Source organism: Nerophis lumbriciformis, linkage group LG02 (genome assembly GCF_033978685.3).
Source record: "Nerophis lumbriciformis linkage group LG02, RoL_Nlum_v2.1, whole genome shotgun sequence".
Classification (NCBI taxonomy): Eukaryota; Metazoa; Chordata; class Actinopteri; order Syngnathiformes; family Syngnathidae; genus Nerophis; species Nerophis lumbriciformis.
The window spans coordinates 16,703,002-16,727,932 of record NC_084549.2 but is presented as its reverse complement, the minus strand read 5'-3'; the positions used below and the strand labels follow the sequence as shown (position 1 = coordinate 16,727,932).

At 36.7% G+C, this 24,931-nt stretch overlaps 1 protein-coding gene across 1 annotated transcript in view; it reads left to right on the top strand.

Annotated features, from left to right (window-relative positions):
• Nucleotides 1–24,635, top strand: part of hpse2 (heparanase 2) — an 89,245-nt gene extending 64,610 nt beyond the window's left edge. The window contains exons 7-12 of the mRNA XM_061953230.1: nucleotides 12,301–12,394; nucleotides 12,827–12,933; nucleotides 13,038–13,152; nucleotides 17,433–17,578; nucleotides 20,662–20,808; nucleotides 23,592–24,635. Coding sequence (XP_061809214.1) covers nucleotides 12,301–12,394; nucleotides 12,827–12,933; nucleotides 13,038–13,152; nucleotides 17,433–17,578; nucleotides 20,662–20,808; nucleotides 23,592–23,754 — 772 coding nt within the window. The 3' untranslated portion in view covers nucleotides 23,755–24,635. The remainder of the gene's footprint in view (nucleotides 1–12,300; nucleotides 12,395–12,826; nucleotides 12,934–13,037; nucleotides 13,153–17,432; nucleotides 17,579–20,661; nucleotides 20,809–23,591) is intronic.
• The last annotated feature ends 296 nt before the right edge of the window (nucleotides 24,636–24,931 follow it).

Here is a 24,931-nt window from a genome sequence, read left to right as displayed (position 1 = left end):
CTCCTGACCAGAGCTTGACTTAATGTCCTTATAAGCACATCCACCTTGTGGTGGCGTCACAACATAGCGAGGTTGCAAAACCACGCTAACAGAGACATCCAAAACTGCTTGCAAGCTCACGCCGAAATGCACAAACATCAGGATTTGACGCTTTGGCTTTGATTACCACGACAATCAAACATTGTAACAACATTTATAAGTCCGCAAAGACAAAATTGATCATAGGTTCCCGATAAAGAGGTGTGTCTTCTTCTCTGTCGAAATTATGGTAAAAATGTTGATTGGCTACTGCTAAAATAATAAATGTATGTAAGTATCACTTTCGCTTTAAGCAAAACTTAGCATTATTTAATTTTAAATACATTTCTTCATCATAGCAACATGCAATTACCTTAATTGGACATTTATGTATATATATTTTATTCATTTAAGAAATCATCTGAAAGGAAGAACAAACTCCAATGGAGCTGCCAACCTCCATTTAGACTCTCCGACCTTGTTAAGTCGAACGTGGCACTACTACGCAGCTGGCTCGGCTTGTGAAAATATGAGCCGAAAAAGTAAATGGGACAATTTAACTTCCTATTTACCGTGGAGAGGCCCCAGAACAGCACACTTAATGTGAGCCCTAATTGCAAGCAGTAAGGCATTAGCAGTGTCTACAAGATCCTCATGCTTGGCAGAGACAAGTGCTCCACCATGCTTATTACTTGCTTTAACTATATTTGACTGCTTTAAGCTCACATTGCAAACAGGTTCTCGAATGTCTTATAAGTTTTCTAGTTGTTTGTGGAGCATTTACTATTGTTTGAGCACGGTACATTTACATATACAGTAATACTGCTAAAAATGTTCAAAAACTTTTTTGATTATAAAGTGGTTATTGTATATTATATTGGCTTCACAAGTTCACTCACACATTTTTTATACCTTTTTGCTCTATGTATTTTATATTTTTCAATTAATTTTCATAAGCTTGTTTTACACTTTTGGAACACAAACAATTGATAATTTATCCATCCATCCATCCACTTCCTACCGCTTGTCCCTTTTGGGGTCGCGGGGGGTGCTGGAGCCTATCTCAGCTGCATTCGGGCGGAAGGCGGGGTGCACCCTGGACAAGTCGCTCCCTCTCTTCTTATATTATGATAAGGTATATGTAATCACCATGTTTTGATCAGTTTGTTAGTTAGTTAGCAAAATAAGTAAAGTTATTGGCAATTTTTTTATGAAACTTTTAGAAAATGTCAGAAATTGGATAAGGAACAAGTACTACTACGTTACCTTACTTTTATGTTACGATGCTGAACGTCTCTCTCTGTGCGTATGCCAGCGGCCCCGCCTTCACCCACAGAGACAAAGAGAGTGGATCCCTGATAAGAGGGTTCACTCCTCTATTTCAACCCACTCGATGCAAAGTGTGAACTCTGTTGCAGCCGGTTTGGAAACATCAGATTAACAAAACAAACATGCACGGATTTGGCAATTTCATTTATTTATTTTATAATTCCCTGCAGTTTGTTTGTCTGTTCAAAAACTTATTGGCAGATTTTGATTACATTTTTTGAAAGTGTCACAAATGGTATAAGGAACAAGTGTTTACATTTTGGGGGTGATCCGGATCACAGTCTGAATTCAGATTTAAAATGATTCATTAATGGGAGATAAGGTCCAGGCTCTTTGGGTTCTTTTCTAGTTTGATTATTTTTCAATGTAACATAACTGTCACTGGTTGATACTATATTATTAAGCAGATTATAGGTACAATAAACAGTGAGGTTCCACAGAAAATTACAACACTTTCGGAAATTAGTTCTGTCAAATGATTAATCTGTTTAATCAGATTAATCACAGGGTTTCTATGGATTCATTTAGATTAATCATGATTAAATATCCTTAATTTGTAATATATATATTAATCTTGTTTCATTTTGCCTCAACAAAGTAGGGAATATATACACATTTAGCCCCATGTTCATGTTAACAAAACAACCAATAATGTGGACCGGTTACTCCTTTTGTGTTAATAATGCACTGTTTTAAAATGGAAGTGCTTTGGTGAAAAGAAAACTGCAAAGTGTACTTTCTACTTTTTTGGACTGTTTTGTCGTGTTTTTTTGTACTCATATTTGTCATTGAGAGGACCATCGTGCTGTTAAGGGTTTTCCATAGTGGCTTGTTTGGTTCTGTAGTCTGTCACTGTACTGGATTAACTAAGTCCATGCACATACACTGTAAGAATTTTCACCGTTTAAATACAGTAACCTACTGGCAGCTAATGGTTCCAGTATATACTGTTTTTCTACAGCACACATACTGTGATTTATCACTACAGTTTATTACTGTAAAAGGTATCACTGTGCTGTATCAAATATACGCTTCACAGCATAATACTGTCATCTGTTTAGTGGCATTACACTGTTATTTTAGTGTATCTACTGTAATATCCATGAACAGTTAATTACAGTAAAATAATTGTAAGCACTATAGACTGAGCTTTACAGTATAATGCCACTAGAAGTTAATGAGTTGAACTTTTAATTTTTCAAAATCAAAACCCCTGCAATCTGCTGGCATAAAAATGACTGGAGAAATGGCCTTGCAAGTTTATGCTTTTATTAACCAATTATTTTAAAGCGCATCAAATACATTCAATGTACATTTAGTGCATTCTTCTTATTTTCAGTAAAGCATTTTAACATTTAGAACATGTCAACTTAATTTCAAACTGGAGACAAATAACTGAACACGAGTCCAGTGTTTAGTTGTCGACTACATAAAGCCCCACTCAAAGTCTGTGAGATGTTTTATAAGGGTGGCTACGTGAGGATTTACAGTTGCTGCCTTTTTCTGGACCCGCTTCCCAGTCTTCTTGGACACCACCTTTCCCTGGCTAGCCTTTGTTCCCCTCTCAGGGTTAACGCCAATGAATCGCCTAAAAAAGAGAGAAGGCATATTAGATATTCTGTTGTGATTGAAGATTACTTGCAGTCGATACAGAACTCCTCACATTGTTAATTTAGGAATATGCATTGCACAAATATTCATATCAATTTTAGGATATATGTAAGCCTATACCATAACCACAGCTGTAGATGAGTGAATGCTCTAAAACCCATTAAGACAAATTCAGAGAGGAAGACAATGCTAAAGCCTCCCCAATCCCTCTCTCTATTTATGTGTTTTCTCTCCATCTACGGGACCGTGTATTTACGCTGATGTTTCCTGCTTTCACCCATTTAACATATCGTTACCTGCTCATTACCTATCTTCTCTGCATCCTGGGGTCACACTGGTGCTTCCTGCCTTTACCCATTCAACATATCTTTACCTGCACATTACCTACCTTCTCTGCATAGTGTGGTCACGCTGGTGCTTTCTGCCTTTACCCATTCAACATATCTTTACCTGCACATTACCTACCTTCTCTGTATCCTGGAGTCTGGCTGGTGTTTCCTGCCTTTACCCATTTAACATATCTTTACCTGCACATTACCTACCTTCTCTGTATCCTGGAGTCGAGCTGGTGTTTCCTGCCTTTACCCATTCAACATATCTTTACCTGCACATTACCTACCTTCTCTGTATCCTGGAGTCTAGCTGGTGTGTCCTGCCTTTACCCATTCAACATAACTTTACCTGCACCTTACCTACCTTCCCTGCATCCTGGGGTCACACTGGTGCTTCTTTCTTTCACCATACAACATATCTTCACCTGCACATTACCTACCGTGTCTGCATTGCCTCGACCACACCTGCGCTTCCTTCTTTCACCCATTCAACATACCTTCACCCGCACATTACCTACCTTCTCTGCATGGTGGGGTCACGCTGGTGCTTCCTGCCTTTACCCATTCAACATATCTTCACCCGCACATTACCTACTTGCTCTGCATCCTCGGGTCACGCTGGTGCTTCCTGCAGGTAAAGATATGTTGACTGGGTGATCCCAGTCAACATATCTTTACCTGCAAATTACCTACTTTTTCTGCATCCTGGGGTCAAACAGGTGCTTCCTTCTTTGACCCAGTCAACATATCTTTACCTGCACATTACCTACCTTCTCTGTATCCTAGAGTCAAAGTGGTGCTTCGGTCCCTAATAAGAAAGTCCACAAAGGAACAGAAGAGTCATTGATTTAAGGCACAAACTTGGGGAAATGACAAGTCAAATTCCTGAACAGAGGTGAGAAAAGGGGCAAAATATCCTAACAGTATTTAACAGTATCAAGGGGATTTACCTTTGAACAAATTCCAATGTCCGAGCACCTTCCTCTTGGTATTCCAAGTTGAACACATAGTAGGTGGCAAGAAGGGTAGCAAGCCCTGAGATGAAGCTAGGTTGGACGCCTTCGCAGATGACATCACCTTCCATGCTGATCATCCAACGTTTTATTGTGACTTTGTCACCAGCAACTGGTACAGTCAAGAAATGCAGTTTATGTTCCTAAACAGTATCCAAAATGGGTAGCATTTTAAAGGTATTTGGAATGGCCACCTCACTCGCTCTCTCTTTACTCTGTTTACATGTAGTCTCCTAAGGCAGTGGTTCTCAAATCGGGGTACGCGTACCCCTGGGGGTACTTGAAGGTATGCCAAGGGGTACGTTAGATTTTTTTTAAATATTCTAAAAATAGCAACTATTCAAAAATCCTTTATAAATATATTTATTGAATAATACTTCGACAAAATATGAATGTAAGTTCATAAACTGAACATCAAATCAAGTAGGCTATTCTATTCATTACCACAAAGCCAGAGTTTCCCCCATGCCATGATGGTTTGACCCTACCTGGCGGTGCCACACAGCACCAACTGTCAATCAACTATCCATGTAGAAAACAATGGAGGCTTGGTGAAAACGTAGCAGTAATGCAGCTGAGACATGTGGACATGTTCCATAAATATTGATGTTAAAGATTTATTTTTTTGTGAAGAAATATTGAGAATGATGTTGATGAATCCAGATGGAACTCTATTACAATCCCCAAAGAGGGCACTTTAAGTTGATGATTACTTCTATGTGTAGAAATCTTTATTTATAATTGAATCACTTGTTTATTTTTCAACAAATTTTTAGTTGTTTTATATATTTTTTCCAAATAGTTCAAGAAAGACTAGTACAAATGAGAAATATTTTGCACTGTTATACAATTTAATAAATCAGAAACTGATGACATAGTGTTGTATTTTACTTCTTTATCTCTTTTTTTCAACCAACAATGCTTTGCTCTGATTAGGGGGTACTTGAATTAAAAACATGTTCACAGGGGGTACATCACTGAAAAAAGGTTGAGAACCACTGCCTTAGGACAGTGGTTCTCAACCTTTTTTCAGTGCTGTGAACATTTTTTTTAATTCAAGTACCCCCTAATCAGAGCAAAGCATTGTTGGTTGAAAAAAAGAGATAAAGAAGTAAAATACAGCACTATGTCATCAGTTTCTGATTTATTAAATTGTATAACAGTGCAAAATATTGCTAATTTGTAGTGGTCTTTCTTGAACTATTTGGAAAAAAATATATAAAAACAACTAAAAACTTGTTGAAAAATAAACAAGTGATTCAATTATAAATAAAGATTTCTACACATAGAAGTAATCATCAATTTAAAGTGCCCTCTTTGGGGATTGTAGTAGAGATCCTTCAGGATTCATGAACTTCATCCTAAACATGTATTTTGTTGAAGTATTATTCAATAAATATATTTCTAAAGGATTTTTTAAGTGTTGCTATTTTTCGAATATTTAAAAAAAATCTCACGTACCCCTTGGCATACCTTCAAGTACCCCCCACTGGTCTAACATACGCAAATACATTGCTGCAAGTCGTAGCACATATGTTGCAAGTTATCATCTTTTTGAGATGACTATGACATTATGATCACTATGACAAATATGAAGAAAACTTAGCTCGCTAGCATGCGGCGGTACATGTGGTCAACGATAGTGTCTGTGATGCTGACTGTGACGCTATGTCATTTCGGACTTTATAAATATATATATATAAAGCAATTCAAACAGAAAATGACACATCAAGGTACAAGTGACTCTTACCTTGTAATCAAAAACACACCATGCAGTAGGATGGATTTAGCTGCGGCGGCCAGGTGAAATGAAGCTCGGTTGGACGAATTGTGGGCGGACCCAAGAAACAAGTCTGAAAAATACTGAATTATACTGTAGTTTTACAGTAACTTACTGCTGGTCGATATTTTTTGTAAAATGCAACACAATTTACAGTACTTAACTGCATTTAAGAAGAACAGTATATAACTGTAATTTTTTTTTGTATTTTTACAGTAATTTTTTACAGTGTACTACTGGGACAAAGTCCCCAAAAATCTTTGCCACAGATGTTTCAGGGATTTTAAATCACTCTACACTTCCGATGGATTAAATTTAATAACTTTTTTCTTATCAGATTGATAATGATGATGGATTAATCCACATTAACGGGTTCATTTTGACAGACTTAGTTTATATTGCAGCATTGTAAATCTAACTACGCTACCGCATGTTCTCATTGATGCAGTCTTGGTACATTTGTTCTTTGGCATGTAATCTGTTGATGATATAAATGTAATCAACCATTCTCCTCCTCTCCACTTGCTTCATTAACATTGTCAGTTTGATTTATGTGCCCTCTGACTAAGGAGTATACATCATTTTCTTGGTCTCATTCTTCAGTTCAGAAATATGAGGGAAAAAAAAGGTTCTGAGGAGAGACCATCTGGAGTGTTTTTCAATAGCTTGTATTGCCCAATGGATGCTATTGGGGGAAATTAAGAGTGTACACAGATTTTTTAAAGAATTTTAACAAACAGGTGTGCTGCAGTTTTTTTCATACCTTATAAAAAAAATACAAAATATTTCGCTTAAATATGGGCGCTGTGTTCTGCCGCACTGTAGTCACAGAAGGTTTTTCTCCACTGAAGTGGTCACATGTCTCTCTGTTCCCTGGTACAGCCTTGGGCGTCAAAGTTGAGGGGAAAGTGGAGATATTATACCGGGGCTCTGAGCACAGGCGGAGGTGCTGTTTGGTATTTTCCCCTGTTGTGACTTTTTCCAACATGTGACGTCAGCGGATATCACCCTACATGGTAGAGGTTTACCCAAAGAGCTTTGCGCGAGTCCACCATTGTAGTCCAATGTTATTGTCAGTAAGTTCCTTATTTTTCGCTATCCTTTTGTTGTGGGGTATACTGGCTCCTACATGCAGATGCATGCTAAAATCCTCCATTGTTGCCATTTCTAATAAAAAGTAGCATATAGTTATAACTTATATCCGTCAGTAGACTCGATACGGAAGTCCTAAAAGCAACATAGCTGACTCAGTCGAAGGGGGCTTGGCCTGGCAGAGGACTTTGACAAGTCAATAAGACCCCCCACAAATTAGGGCATCCTGAAGAGACAGTCAGAAAGTGGCTTTAAGAGAGGATCTGTAAAACAAAATGTATGCAAGTCTTTGATCAAAGCACCACCATTACATGTTATGTAGACAACAAGGAAGTTTTTTTTTGCAGGAAAAAAAAAAAATCATACTGTGACCCTTTTTAAAAAAGAAAAACATTTTAGTCTACATATGTTTATCTCATCTTTTACAGTTAAAAACATAAGTGTGTTTTAAAAAGCCGCTTGCAACCAATTTGATGCAATAATTTGTATTTTAGTGCATGTAACACTGTAAAAATTACTGTAAAAACTACGTAAAGCAATTGTTAAATAGCAACAGTAAAACACCGTAAAATCAAAAATAGTTTGTCACAGTAGTAAATGCATTGGATTCCTGCAAACCAAGAAACAGTAGAAAACCTAAATGACTATGGTTTTGATACGTAAAAAACATGACTTTACTGTGAAATAATGAAACATTACACAATGCATTTACAAATACTGGAATGTCACACGCATGCAAATACTCTAAATGTACGGTATTATTCTGTCTAAATTAAAGATTTTGCAGATTGTGCATTTAAATTTACAGCATACCTTACTTATTTTAGGGGTTTGTGTTAAAGCATTAGCTTAGTTAACTTTTGGCTAACTTGTTTTCTTATATTTTTTTGGCAAGTCATTTCAGACATTGAGGGGTTTTACAGTATGTCTGTGCTTCACTGTAAACTGCATTGAAATGAACCATGTTGTGTCTTTAAGTGTGTTGGAACTGGTTGCACGCAGCTATTTAACAGATACGGAACATCTAAGGCTCATTTTTAATAGCTCACTTGAAGGAACATGTTGCGGAAGTCTGATTGGTAACACTAATAATAAAATTGTCCCTAATTTGTTTTAACGATGAATTCATGACAACCACAGCTGCTAGTATTTTACCGTAAATTCAATTTTTTTTTGTAAACAGGTTAGTTAAGTTGTTTTTTTTTAATAGTAAGTTACCGTAAGCAAAAGCTGTATAATTAACAGATTCATCATCAGCATACCTTAATGTCTGATACATCGTGACTGTATTTTTTATGGTGAATTCCTGGCAACCACAGCTGCCTGTGTTTTACCGTAAATTGTGTGGAGTTCTTTTTTTTCTTTTTTTTTAAACAGTGTACCAAGTGTGTTTGTATGGGGCATTGACGTTGTTTAGGGAGGGATTGGAGCCCTTCAGAATGATTGTGTATGCCCAGAAATTATTGCTATGCCCCTTGGTATAGCACAATATAAGTCCTAGAAAACACACCACCAGGAGTGTGGGAATCCAGGTTTTTTTTTGTTTTGTTCTTCTCCCATCGTATCTCTGGCAAAAAGGCCTTTGCTCTGAGGTCCGAGAGCCAGCTCCAGCTCGTGGTGCCAAAGACGAGACTTAAAACCAGGGGAGACAGGGCCTTCTCTGTGGTCGGCCCTAAACTCTGGAACACTCTGCCCTTCCATGTTCCAACTGCTCCCACAGTGGAGTGTTTTAAGTATCGTCTTAAGACCCACTTTTATTCTCTGGCTTTTAACACTACGTGAGTTGTGTAGTCCTCTGTGTTTTTAAATTGTAATTTCTATTTATTGTTTTCATTGGTTTTACCCTTTAAAATCGTTTTTAATCAGTATTATTTGTATATTGTTTTTATATTGTCTTTATATTTATTTATTTTGTTTTTATTCAGTCATTGGTGAAGCTAAGGATAGTATTTGAATCTTGTTTTTAATATTTTTGTGCAGCACTTTGGAAACATTTTTGTTGTTTGAATGTGCTATATAAATAAAGTGGATTGGATTGGATTGCTGACTTCTGTGCTTCATTGTGAAGAAGATAATAATCGACTCGAGAATCAGCTTTTCTCGGACTTGGCCATCAAAGGATACCGGGAACATTGTTCTGTGGAGTGGAATAATCGCTTTCTTCCCTCTTTTGTTGCCCATTTTATTATTTTATTTTGTGGGAAAATCACGGCCTTCTTGCACTCCAACCACACTTTTCTTCTTTAGTGCCTGTATTTGTCTCAAATTTATTATAAAATGATCATTTCAGTATAATAATGTTTAATTAACGATCACGTTTACAGTTTTCTAGTCAAATTAAAATCAAGCCATTGACCTCTAAATCATCAGTTTTATGATCATGATCTAAAAATGGTTAATAATATAGTTTAAGATTAAGGTTTTCAAAGTGTTATAGCGCCCCTTTTATGTGCCTGAGAAGGAGCAGCTGCTTAAGAAAGAACATTTAAAAAAACATTTAAAAACACCTAGTAAGCTAAAATTAGATATGATTAAAGGCAACATTAATATAGTTTTACTTTCTACAGTAAGATGACCCAGAAATAGGAAAACTATATTATATTATATAGTAGCAAAATTATTTGCAAACGTTTATCTCAATCAGTGTGCGTGTAATCAAACTCACATGCGTGTGTAAAAATGTGTCTGTACACCAATGTGTGTGTGTGTGTGTGTGTGTGTGTGTGTGTGTGTGTGTGTGTGTGTGTGTGTGTGTGTGTGTGTGTGTGTGTGTGTGTGTGTGTGTGTGTGTGTGTGTGTGTGTGTGTGTTATAAGTTGTCCGTATTGTGATTTGTCTGTGTGTAAAAAATATCGGTCTGGCCGTATTTTGGTCGCGCGTGTGTATAAGAAAAAAACAAAAGTGAGTGTGCGTACTTAGACGTGTGTGAAATAAGAACTCTCTATTGGCTGTCTTTTTACACGTGACTTGTGCGACACTTCTGCCTCGAAAGTGTACTGTCTGTACAGCGATTTCAACGTGTATAAGTAGTTGCCGTTCCTGATACTCCCCAATAGTGGGCACCTTGCAGCCAACCACTTACACTTGTGTTGTCGTTGATGCCAAGAACATCCATCCATCCATTTTCTACCGCTTGTCCCTCTCAGGGTTGCGGGGGGTGCTGGAGCCTATCCCAGCTGAATGGCCTTTAGATCGCTTGCTGTAATCCATCCATCCATCCATCTTGCTGTAAATATAGTTAATGTTTTAGAAATATTTTTGTGTTCAAAGAAGTGTACTGACATAGAGGCGCGTTTACTCCCCCAGATGTTAACCTTGATGTGAGTAATCATCAGTCTTATATGCGGAGAGATTTTTTTGTCAAGATATGGATAGATGCTGTTTTTTTCCTGTAGGTAGAGAAAATTAATGACATTGTAGGGGTGGGCCAAAGAAAAGGCAAACTTAAATACGTACAGTGGGGAGCGGGGACCCCTAGAGGTAGTTGTAGGGTGTCCCCAGCGAAATGATAGATAGTTAATAGTAATGGACCTTTATTGGGTGTATTTGTACACTCTCGCTTACATTAACATTGATATTATACATGTGGGCCCATAGCTATAAATGTCATTAAATGTAGCTTTGATGTAGCAAGTTACTTTTGCCGTGTAGCTTGTAGTGTAGCTTGCTACAATTCTCTGGGGATAGCTTCCGCTGGCCCTTAACTACATTTAATGGAGAGTAACTTGTAGCTTAGCTTACGATATTTTTCAAGTAGCTTGCCCATCACTGCAAATATGTCTAATTTGTGGACCCCTTTGATGGAAATGCCTGATGTGCCTCCAATCGTTTCTTCTCTAAATACCGTGAGTGTCAAATGAAATGAGGTCGCAGCGAGCAGTAACGTCTTGGTGATAATAAATAGTTTAAATCTTTAAAAAATGTAAAAAATCCACTCCATCCCATTTAAAAAAAATAAAAATAAAAAAAATAAAAAATAAAAAAATGTTTCATGATCGCTTATATATTGCTTCCAAGCCTTTCAAAATACGACCAAATCTGCTCTGATGCAGGTAAATAAACAGTAGCCTAATGAGGCTCTATACCAGGGGTCCCCAAACTACGGCCCGTGGGCCGGATCCGGCCCCCCAGCATCCAAAATCCGGCGCACAGGAAGTCCCAAGTTAAATTTATTTATTTATTTATTTTTATTTTTTATTTTTTTAAATCTTTCCTTTTTAATCCATTTTCTACCGCTTGTTACTCTTGGTGTCTCCTAGCCGCTCAGGCAAATCATATTGTCTAAAAATGAATTTTCCCATCGATAACGTAACAATGTTAAATGTTGATGAACATCAATGTTAATTGATGTTAAATGACAAAAAGACAATGTATATATATATATATACATATATATATATATATATATATATATATATATATATATATATATATATATATATATACATATATACATATATATATATATATATATATATATACACAGCCTGGCCCCCGGCCCAATTTTTTTAACCCAATGCTGCCCCCGAGTCAAAACGTTTGGGGACCCCTGCTCTAGACCATCGCCTGAAACCTGGAAGTGACCGGCTGTGCCTCTAGGTCACGTGATTGCAATCTGGGGTTCCTGCTTTACACACACCCAAATAGCACATATACAATTTTTTTTTACACACCGACAAATCATAATACGGACATACAACTTAAAACACACACATGCAGATCTGATTACACACACAGACACTCGTATTAGTACATATGCACGCGAATCAGATTACACACGCACAGACTGAGATACGCATTTGCAAATCATTTTGACTCAAAAATACTTCCTGAAAAAAACTTTTTCAGGGAGTAGAGCAAGCCTGAGCCCTTATATATCCTCTGTGGGGAGGATCACTCCGGCAGAAATCCCTTGACTTAAGAAATACTCCTATTTGAATTATTTATTTCAAGATTTATATGACGGAATTGAGAAATGATGGCATACATACAATTTTTGATTCACTCCATCACAGGAAAAAAAATAAATAAATGATTAAAGACAAATACAGGGCACATGGATGGAAATCAAAATTAAGCATTTATTTGTTTCATTTTTTTAGTTCCTTTGTTTTATTGTTTCACAGTTATTTCCAGGATGGCAGGGTGAAAAATGTGGAGGATTTCTTAAAAACACGTTTGTTGGATACACTGAGAGACCAGATCACTAAAGTGGCCAAGGTACAGGTATTTTTTTATGTACTCTCTAAACGTCTATTATTCTCTACACTGAATTGTTTTATTTTTTTATACAGTGTCTTTATCTAAAGAGACTGCTTGTATTGGTATTTTAATATCTTTATACTCACTATGATACATGTTACATGGATCTGACTTTAATCATCCTCAAGCATTTTCTATATAAATATGTACTGTGAATCCATATACACAAATGTAAGGATACATTTTTAAAAGTAACTTGTTTACAGTAAATAAGTTAATTTATAAAATGTATACCTACTATTGGGCCAACCTATATATTTGTTTATTTTCTTCAACTACTTCAGCCATTATGTTGGCTTTTAACATTTAAAACACAAACATGAGAAATTCGTATTTATAACTTATTAATAACTGGTTTATTTACACCTGTGTATGTGTTATTTCCTGCAGGTTGTGAGCACACATACTCCCGGTAAGAAGGTGTGGCTGGGTGGACTCGGTCCAGCATGGGCAGGAGGCATCAGTAATCTGTCAGACACATACGCTGGTGCTTTCCTGTACGTAATAATTTTAGTGTGCGCAAACCGAAGCTTCCTGATTTGAACATTGTAAAAGCATTGTTTATTGTCAAATAAATCAACTATTTTGTTTCATATTCCAGGTGGGCTAACACACTGGGAATGGCTGCTGTTCATGGAATTGACGTCATTTTACGCCACTCATTCTTTGATTATGGGTACACGCGTCTTGTAGACCAGCATTTTAACCCCTTACCGGTAAGTTGCGTACCTCTAGTGGATTTTAACAAGCTATTTGTTGATTCAAGAGTTACAAATTGGATCCACTTAACAGCAGGACAACTTGGGCCTTTACCAGTCCCTGAAGAGTCTGCTTCTTCTGGATTGCACCTCTTTGCTTTTTCCCATGGGAGCTATTAGCTGAGATGAAAGGCGTTTAGTGGTGATGAGTGGTTAGACGCCGAGGCGAAATGCCATGTAACCTTAGCCCTTTGTCAGTAACTCAGGACAGTGTCACTCTCTCCCCCTCAACCCCCATCGCAACTGTGTGCCTCTCTGTGCACCCCATTGGGCTGCTGAGAGAGATGCAACTTGAGATGCTGGTACATCAGCATGTAAGTAAAATATCTAACAAACTGAAACAGAGCTGACCAGTAAAAATAAAATAATAAAACTAATGAATTTGAATTTATAAATGACCATGATATATTTGACTAAAATTGGATAGTTTCATGCACCACCCCAATTCCAATTGCCATGGACACACAAATGCCGTTTAACACTGTTCATAATGTGTTGCGCTCCATAAATCATTGTTAATTTGGTATACAATAAGTAAAATAACCTTTTTTGCAGGATAATATAAATAAATGAGAAGACTTATAAGTGCTAAATTGCTGTTAAAAAGTTAATTCAAGATTTAGGATGTAAATTAAGTCACAGTTCCATTTTTATTGAATCAAAAATATTAAAATTCAATGATTTAGTACATTTTGCTAACAGGTAAAATTATGAACAAAGATAACTAACCTGCTACTCAAAAATTCACAACAATTCTCAACAAAAGAGGTGAAATATAACCTTGGGAAAAACATTACTTAAAACATTTGAGTGCACGTACAACACTTAAAACCTTTAGTATATCAGTATGTGAAAATAAATTATGGAAAGGATTAAGCAAAGAAGTCAAACAATGTACTAAAATGAGCCAGTTTAAGAAACCGTTTAAACTCAGTGTTTATAAAGTACAAGGAGAAGAATCATAAAATTAAAAAAAACATCATGAACCTTGTTGAAAAATAAAAAATAATCTTATTAATCTCATTATGTGAATCACAATTTATACAAAACTATTTTATTCATTAAAACTTTATTGATTATTTATGTATTTAATGTGTTTGTGTTTAAAGCACAGGAAGCGAACAAGCAAATGTATTAGACATTTCTATGAAATGGGAAAGGGTAAACTCTGCTTCTTCCTACTCCTTTTATGAGAAACTTGAAATATTTCATTGACTATTTTGTAACTCTGTGCATGCTGGAAATATATTAAAACAATTGAAGCAAAGGGAAAAGTATGCAAGTAATGCTTTGACTTGCAATTAATCGTGAGAGCAAATTAATTTGTTATCATTTAGCTTTTAGAAATACCCAAGTGTGGATGTTGATAATGTAAGGGTCACGAACGACACACTTGTGCCATACATTACCTTCCTATTCACTACATTGTATCGGGCCTTTTGAGACTCATAAGACCATAAACATTAAAAATTACCTCATTTTTCTCCCTTCTGCGTCTCCATTATTTTTTTTGAACCGGGGGTCTCCCGCTAGGTTCGCAATGCTTTTAAAGTTGCTTTTTTTTCTGGGCCGCACTCGCCTACCTGCTGAGAGAATGCACTGCAGGGCCAACCTGTCCTGTGGATAAGAAATTTATGACCCGGCCCTTTCCTTACCCTTTGGGTAAAGTAGATGTAGAATCCCTTCCCAGACTTCAACTGCTTCTACGTTTTTATTGAGTTATTTCGCCCTTCTCTTTTACTTTCTTTAACAACTGCACCTGTCTGCCGTTTTTATACACAAGTGCTTTGTGAATTCCCAAATAGTTATCTAAGATACATTTCCGAGCTGCAAAAATAACTAGTGCATGGTGCTAAGTAAACATATGTTTTATGACTATACTTTGCTTGTTCCCAAAGAGGACATTACCTTTTATTTCATTTTTGTTACATCCAATACACACTCACACACACCCTTCTTCACACACAGAAAGATCCAATCCCCATGTATACACCATGATATAATTGAGTTTTTAGGCAAAAGTTTGGTGGTTTGTTGTTCAAGTACATCTTTACGGTGTTGAAGAAGCAGACTAGCACCAACAACCACTATCAATTTTCATATTTTTAATCCACAGGGTGTCTTAAATCTAAGGCAAACACTTACATATTTCGCTACTGCCGATACAGTATCTGTTATAGTTGAAAACAATATGACAATTTCAATCATTCATCATCGATATTGATAAAAGTAGGTGATTTAAAGTTGCCGTAGCAATGAGATGTTATGTTTCCTCAGTACACGCCATCATACCTGCAAAATATTTGTTGTGGCTGTGAAAGATGATCACACAAAATTAGAATTACTGCAGAACTGTATATTAGAACTTCAAATGCTCACTTGTATTTATTCATTGCATTAGTTACAAGATTTACTATAACACTAATTGTTTGGACTTTTGTTCATGACATGTCCATCAGTTTATGTTATGCTACTGATTGCACCAGTTAGGCTTAAAAAACGTGTTATTATCAACAATGCAGTATTTATTCATGGGGAAACTCTTGCATATTTGCTTAGTTGATTTTTATGGCCATGCAGTGTATTGTACAAGTATTGAATATACCCATGATAAGTTTCCTACAGTCCTTCTTTATAATTGTATAATTGCTTACTTTCACAGTGATATATGTAAAACTACAAGGCAATATACTGTGACTTACAGTAGGTAGAACATGGCACTGTAATCCTGCATTTAAACACTGTAAATGCCAAATCACTGCTGTAATGTTACAACATATAATTGTTATAACTAAAATTACTATTGTGTAATAAAGCATATACAGTAATTTTAACTTCATTTTGATTACAAATGTGAAGTTATAGGCATACAGTTGTACAGTAACTTTATTGTAATTAACTGTAAATCACAGCTTTGCAGTTACAGTAATATTTCACAGTAAATTACTGTAAATGACACTGGGAAAGTAATGCAATTGTTACCTAGCAATTTGTTGTGAATTTACTATGAAAATGTTTACAGTGTGATGACAGCCGCGTTGGGATTCGACTGTCAAAAATAACGAGTTAACTCGTGTGATTAATCACAAAAAATATTGCATTAACCATGTATAGACACGGATTGATCCTGCAATTTATTTTGAGCGCACATGCTCCTTTACCTTAACCATGGATGGTTACCCGAAAGGCAGTCAGGGGTTGTTATATGGACATTGATCAAGTGAATGCTTACATCAGTGCAAAGATGAGTGTGGACTGGTGTGCTTGCTGGCAAATTCCTTTTCAAACTGTTGCTAAATTTTGAGCAAATAAAAATAAACAAATAATTATTAAAAATATGCATTTGTGTTTGAATATGGAAGTCTTCTTATAAGTTAATTTAAAGTAAAGTAATAACCTGTGATCAATCATTATTAATCCACATTTTAAAGTGTAAAGTCTGATTTTAAAAAATAAATAATTTGGCAGCACAAGATTTGACATTCTAATTATTCCTACACCACCCCATGTTGTCAACACCTTGCGTTGTGAGAGGTGAACTACAACTACAGCACCACACTGACCATCTTGCACGTGTTAACTGTGGGATCCCAAACTGTGACTCACAACTGTTCTTTTTTTGTATTCACTAGGCAATTAATCACAGGACACAGTTCTGGACCGACCGTACAGTAATCTAAGCATCCCCTCCTCTGCCCATGGCCAACACTCTACTGTGCTCTGGTTCTTCGATGCCTGTGCAGCAAATTAAGTTAAAGTCTGCATGGAAAAAAATAAGCCTCTAAATGTTGCCATATGCAGGATTGCATGGGAACTTCCTGAGGAACACATGTTGTCCGTGGTCTCTTGCAGAGGTGTTGAGTCCGTATTATGCGTAGAGAAACAGAGAGAGAGAGACACTCTGTGGTACAACAGCAATGAAGGAGCACAGGGAACAACATAATATGGTGTCATAATTTAACCTGTCAATTCTGAACATATTTTGGCCAATGCAATGTGACATATCCCATGGGCCAATTAGCTTTAAGTGTCGAACAACCTACATATTTGATCCTGACATTTGTTAGGTAATATCTTCCTCTTGGGATGTTGCCATAAAAAAAGGTTACCCTGCGGTGATCCTCACAATTTCATAATGGGCAAGAAATGCATTCTTCAAAGACTTCAAGGATTCTTTATTGTCCGTTTCCAATACATGCAAGAAAGGTAATCTATCTGTGCTGGTCTCACCTTTGCAGGATTACTGGTTCTCCCTGGTCTTCAAGCGTCTGGTTGGGCCAAGGGTTTTGGCAGTGCGTGTTGCCGGACTGCAAAGAAAGCCCCAACCAGGACGAGTTATACGAGACAAACTTCGCATTTACGCCCACTGTACCAGCTACTCCAAGTACGTTTTTTGAGGCAAACACTTTCCTCAGCCAGGGAACATTTGATTTTATATTTTTGAGGCTGACAGACAACAGAACTAGGATTCGCTCATCCTCAAACATATTGGAGCCAGTTTGGGAAAGTTGCAGTGGGATTAAGATTTAAAGCAGACCCCATGTGTCCTCCTGCAAACACTTGAGGAACATCTAAGTCCAAAGCCGGCTTGTTTAGATTTACACAAATAGACAGACCTTGGACCCTCTCGCATTCACAGTTCAGAGCCTATAAAAGTTAACGGGTATCACTTATCAGGTGTGTGGGTTCTGTCTCTCTGCTGTCAAAGAGTTGCTGAAATGTGTGCTACGCCTTTATTCCGTCTCAGATTGGCTGGAGGGGTCTATTTGAGGGGGTGGGACAATAAGGTAGTCTGTGCAGGGGGGAGATAAAAAGTACCAGCGTGGCCTGTTCAAGGTTATCATTTAACCCAGGGCAGTGGTTGTCAGCACCAGGCTAGATTTACGGCGTTACTCCCCATAGGGCTCACTTACAAGGCTGGAAAAATGTTCAAGCACTGCACAGGTAAGATGGTTGAGGTGGTAAACAGGCCCAAGTTGCGTAGCTAATTTACAGATGAGGTTGGATTACATGTCTGTAGATACTTGAAATAGTTTTCACTTGGTGCTTACAGCAAGCCACCTGGTGTGTGTGTGCGCGGTGATACCCACGACCAGTCAGACTTGGAGTCATATTATACTCTACTGTACATAACAAGGTGGTCTAAAGCAGAACCTCTTTGGTTAAATTCAATTTGCTTCATTTCTACCCTCTTGTGGTTTTAAAAGTCTGCAAGTGGACGGCCTTTTGCAGTCTCATTGTGTGACAGCCCATAGCATAAATATGCTCAGGCAGTTGGCGGTTTGAAAAGTCTTTGCAGATTAGATACTTGGCTTTCGCTGCCCTTTTTACCCCTTTTAGTGGTTAGTGTTCAGTTTTCATATTTCCAGCATTGCATTAACATCAAACAAACACATGTTTATATTTCTGGTTTGGAGAACATCATCTTCTGAGAGGTCGTTATCTTTCGCTCCATCTATGGAACAGGGCCCCAACTTTTTAAGACACAGCCAAATGCAATGTTGCCTCATTTTTCTTTGTTAATATTGATTTAAGATCATGAAATATGTGGTGGTTGGTGTAACAAAGTGATAAGAAAAGGAATGTAGACAATAAATTGAGATTTAAAGGTGACACGAACATTCAGACACAGAAAGCATTGACCCTGAACACCAAAGCCGACATGTGGTATTCACTAGAGCAGTGTTGTCTTTGTTTCATATTGGAGCTCTTATTAGATTTGATCATGTTTGTCTTATATGTCTCTTCAAGTTATTTATCTTTCACCAGTCTCCCTATCAGGTTGTGTCCCCAGTGCTTTTCTCTCAGGAGAGGGACTCAAACATTGTTGATGTGTAACCCAAGAAGTGTTGCCCATTCCGTTCACACCCTGCGTGGGACCTTTGACTTTACAGCAATGGTGTTTTGATACTGGAAACATATTTGCTAGATAGCAGTGTTAATTTTGACAGCAATTTTTAATTTAGTCTTAGTCATAGTGTTTTGAAGAAAATGTATTTGTTTTAGTCATATTTCAGTCATTTAAATTGATAGTTGACTAGTTTTATTCAACTAAAATTACAGTAAATTTAGTCGACTAAAATATAAAAAGGATAACACATCTTGTCTTGAAATTACTTTTATTAAGGTTATTGCAGAGCATTTCAAAAACTACGTGAGTTCTAATCCCGGCCGAGTCATACCAAAGACTATAAAAATGGTACCCATTACCTCCCTGCTTGGCACTCCGCATCAAGGGTTGGAATTGGGGGTTAACTCACCAAAATTATATCAGAGCGCGGCCACCGGTGTTGCTCACTGCTCCCCTCACCTCCCAGGGGGTGGAACAAGGGAATGGGTCAAATGCAGAGGGTAGTTTCACCACACCTAGTGTGTGAGTGTGTGACTATCAGTGGTACTTTACTAACTTATTTATATCAATAAGTAAATTTCACACTAACCTATAATTTTAGCTGAAATTAAGTTTTTTTTGTTTTTTTTATGTTGAATAATATATGACTAAAATGATCATATGAAAAAACAACCTAGTTTTATTCTATATTGTGTATAACTACATTAAGTTTCCACTGTCCGGTTTAAATACAACAAGCAGTGCTATGAATCTAGAATATAAGTATAGATCTGACAAACCTGTCTTTCTTTATGTGTTCGTTTAAAGAATTAAAAATGTAGTCTTTACAAGTTGTGCAATTGATAATTGAACAGTGTGCCGAGGACATCGTGTGCACTGTGCAGGTATTTTGCTCATCTACCACGGCAAAGATGAAGTGCACCCATATGTCTTCTCTTGTCTTTCTTCCAGGTGGAGAAGACATATTGTATTGAGGTGTGTAACAATACAGTAAAACTTAAATACTGTGCCTTTCAAAGACAGTGGGATCCAATTACAATTATCCAATCACAATTGCAATGTGATTGGATAACTTGTCCCACCGCCTAAAGGCGAAGTTAAAATATAATTGGACTTCGTCTCTGTCAACACTTTTCGTCTCATTTTTATTCGTTGACTAATTAATTTTGTCATTGTTTTAGTCAATGCGCATTTGTTTTGATTAGATTTCGTCATATTTTAGTCAAGGGAAATTAGGTTGTAGACGATAATTAAGACAAACATTTTTAGTCAACAAAATTAACACTGCTCTATAGCCGTTACTGAGTTTAAGAGCTGCAGATCGACATGCGGCCTCTTGATTACAAATAATACTGTGGGCAGCATTGTGATACTTCATCTTCACTCTTGATCCAATCTGGATGTTCCCTTCCTTCTGTTTTATTGCAATTGTAAGACTGCTGTCTCTTTGTAGTCTTCTTAAATTATAGAGAATGTTATTCTACAAGGCAAGCTCATATATAACTAAGCCTCCCCCTTGTAGAAGGAATTTCAATGTTTTTAATGTGCTGTGAGTGTAGCAGAACACAAAGATAAAAAATAACATGTTTAACATCTTTTCTTTTTTGCTGCACAAGTCACAACTATGGAAGGGGCTCTATCACGATCTACATCATCAACCTGCATCGATCACGGAAGAAAATTAAGTTGGCAGGGACGCTTCGGAACAAGACGGTGCATCAATATCTCTTGCAGTCCTATGGCAACGACGGACTCAGAGCCAAGTAAGTGCACACACACACACACACACACACACACACACACACACGCACACACGCACACACGCACACACACACACACACACACACACACACACACACACACACTCTCATGCATGCACATTGAAGTTTTAACAGCTCGCTGAGATTGGACCAAAATACACTGTTCCAAGATACAGTTATAACTGCTCCATGAACACAAATGTTAGACTACCTGCAAACATAAACATGACAAACTGTTTATGTACACCTTTTTAACGCCTGATTCTAACTTTAGAAAGATATGTGTAAAATACAGAATTGTTGTAGCCTCTAAGATTAAGTTTGGACTTAAACTATGGCCCCATAGTGTTTTCCAGTCCAATCCACCAACTATTATTTTCAAGGCACATTTCACGAAAAAAAAAAAGTGCATTAAAACTCCTGTTACTCACGGTCAGTACAACACAGTCCGAGTGTAAAAATGTGGTCTAAAATCCACCTTTCAAAAGAGCCCAAAAGTCATGCCTCTACTTTAAATGATCAATGGACAGCGTTACTTTAACTTTACATAGGACTTTATTTGGCATTTTAGCCCCCACAAAAAAGGGTTAGAAAGTGTATTTGATCAAAACTGAAGTGCTCATCCACTTTCATTCAAGCTTGTCATTATAGGTATGTAGGAAATGAGTAGGTCTGATTTGTGAGAAGAAGAAAAGGATAATAATAAAATCTAATAATTATATAAAATTATTTATGATCTTATGAATTAAATTGGAAATGCATGTATTATTTTTTATTTGGTATTAACTCATAAGAAGTAACAATCAAAAGTAAATTTGCTAATTAATTGGGATTCTTCTCAGTTCTAACATCTTGTGGCTGGAGATATCAGAATATGTTGCACCGCTTTGCAGGCCACCTTCCAACTATTAAAAATATAATTTCCTGCAACATATACTTAATCTGCTAAACATCCACCTGTTTATATATGTTTAAAATGCATGTTTGTTGCATGGTATCTAGATTTTGTTTTTCTAAATCCATTGATCATCCACAGAATTAAGGTAAGCATTTTCTCTTTTCCTCCAGTTACTTAAATTTAAGGTCTGAGCGCCTGCTTGTAAATGTTTGCCTGTGTGTCATGTGATACTTGGTATGGTCGGCTCAGGCATGGTTCTTAAAAAAACAAGCACTGATGGTTAATCTTTTAGGTGTCAGAACTTAATGGCAAGGCAATAAAGTGGAGATCAACATAACGGGCCTTTTTTAGGCCTCATGTACTTTGAGTATGACTACAGGCATCAAGCACGCTCAAACTTTTATGAAGAATGCAGTCACACCAGATGTCTATAAATTTGTCTGACTAGTGGTATTTTTTTTACGGAGGTTTACATCCATATGTTGCATCAAAGCTTTGGCATAAATAGATTAAGTCACAGCTGCTTTTCACCGATCCCAATTGTACTGTCTTTCACCTGCATGAAGCTGATCTTACTTTACTCTCTCTAATGCCTGTAGATATTCAAATGGCAAAAGGTGTACATCTACCTTTGTAAATACTAAAATGTAAAAGAATAATGTGACGTGACAAAAAGTTTAAAACATTTTTTTTTTATAATGAACATTTATGTTAGAGGATAAAAATGTCTTGCAAAACTGGAATCGATTTCACATATTTTAGTTTTACAAAAATGATAATTACACTGTAAAAATGTTTATTGTAAATCCACAGTAAATTACTGGCAATACTTTCACAGTAACATTTACAGTAATTTAATGTGAAGTTAAATGCTGTGAAATATAAGGGCACTGTAATTTTACAATCATTTGTTAATATTACATTTTGATTGCATTATTTTACAGTAAAATAATACTGTTAAAGGCTGTGAAATTCAGTTAAAAATGTTTTTTACAGTGTACGGTACCTTTTAAGTCGTCTCATCTACACCCTTTTTATGCAAGATAAACATATGCATTGGTTTAAACAATTAAACCAATTGTTTAACTTTAACTTTCTCCAACCAAGCTGGAGGTCACATTCTGTCAGTCATTTTTATATTGTTATTGAAGCTATACAGTAGCAGTTAAACATGTTTTATATAGTTTAAGAGATTGCGAACGAAGAAAAAAATTAATAAATGGAAATATATTGAATACTAATGTGCTATAGAAGTGCATAGTGAAAAAAGTATAATGTTTGCCTTATTTCTCCCAAATAATTTCTTCACAATTTAGTAGCATTGACTTGCATTTCAATCTAGTAGCAGTAGCACCCCCAAGTGTACAAGTGATAGACTCATCATTTACATCAATGGTCGTCTTCTTTACTTTAGTTCTGGTGATGGTGCTGTCAAACAGCAATCATGTCTTGTTTAAGTGCTATCAAATTATTAATTTTTTTTTTTTTAGATTGGTTCTATCACACGTTTGAATTTGGATTAATCAGGTTATTAATTGCTTGCATCATTTAAAATAACATTAAAAAAAAATGAGCCCAAGAGAGAATTGTATTGCCAGAATGTCATACAGGAACATTTTTAAGTGTTGATTGCACTACAATTATTTGCTCAAAATCTGCTAACAGTTTTATCTTAAGTTTAGCCAGGGTTTATTTTAAAGTGATTTTTGCCTCACTCATCTTTGCACTGACTGTATAATAACCCTCAGCCCCTCAGAAAGGAGCATGTTCAGCCAAAATAAATTGATGAATATGCGTTAATACATGATTATTGCGATCATTTTGTGTGATTAACATTTTATTTTTCACATCCCTAATTTTTTTTAAATGATTCTTGTCTTCTTCGCAGACACGTGCAGCTGAACGGTGACAAGCTGTTCATGCTGGACAATGAGACATTCCCAGAGTTGAAGCCCAAAACTTTGAGGGCGGGACGGACGATAGCCATGCCTCCCATGACCATTGGCTTCTACGTCGTGAAAAACATTAACGCCTACGCCTGCCGAAGATAACATAGACTCACCCTTTTTTTTCTTTTTTTTATGAGGCCCAAAGCTATGAACTTTATTCTATAAGAGACCTCATTTGTTTGGTTCTCCCCTGCAAGACAAGGGTGGACACAGTGGACAGTTCCAGTAAGACATCTTTCTTGGTCCCCGTTTCACTTAGACTTTCTTTAAAGGGGAACTGCACCTTATTTGGAATTTTACAATCCTTATGAGACAAGAAAACATGTTTTTGTTTTGTTTTTGCATTCTAATTTGTCAACTCAAAGTGGCTAGCAGTGCAGCTAACGGGAACAATCCATTCTGCCTTGAAATCACTCCAAAAACGCATCCAAAAACCGCCAACCAATACTTACGTTCCATAACCTTTATAAAAACCAAGCTGTAGCAACATTGTTATTGTAAGAGTGAACACTGAGGAAGTATTTTTCTACGACATGCAATGGTATTAGCCGTAAGCTAGCTTCTGCGTCAACAGCTGAATCGCTTTTGCGTTTGTAATGCACAACACAATGCGATAGGACACCTGAAAAACGTGAACAATCATACTACAGTATCTGTAAAGTATTAGCCCATATTTCATGTTTTGTTAGTACACAGCTAGCTCGACAGCGTATGTAGTAGTACTAACAAGCATGAAGTGCTGCATGTATCATGATCAATATTTTAGTGACTTACTTGATGGACAGTTGTCCATTTGGTCAAGCTGGTCGGGGATGTTTTCTTCCAGTTGACTGGAAAGAAGTTCTGGTAATGCTTAAAATGACCAAATACGGTAAATACAGTGACAATCTACAAAGTAAATAGTCATGAAAATAAAGAAAACACATTGAAATGAGAAGGTATTGTGAAGGACATAATGTCATGGCTGTCTTGAGTTTCCAATCATTTCTACAACTCTTATTTGTTTGCGATAGAGTGATTGGAGCACATACTTGTTTGTCACAAAAAACATTCACGAAGTTTGGTTCTTTTATGAATTTATTATGGGTCTACTAAAACTGTGACCAAATCTGCTCGGTCAAAAGTTTACATACAGCAATGTTAATATTTGGTTACATGTCCCTGACCACAGAACTTTCCTCCAGAAGGTCTTCTCTTTGTCCATGTGATGTCAGATGAAACAAAAATGTAGCTGTTTAGCCACAATACCCAGCAATATGTTTGGAGGAGAAAAGGTGAG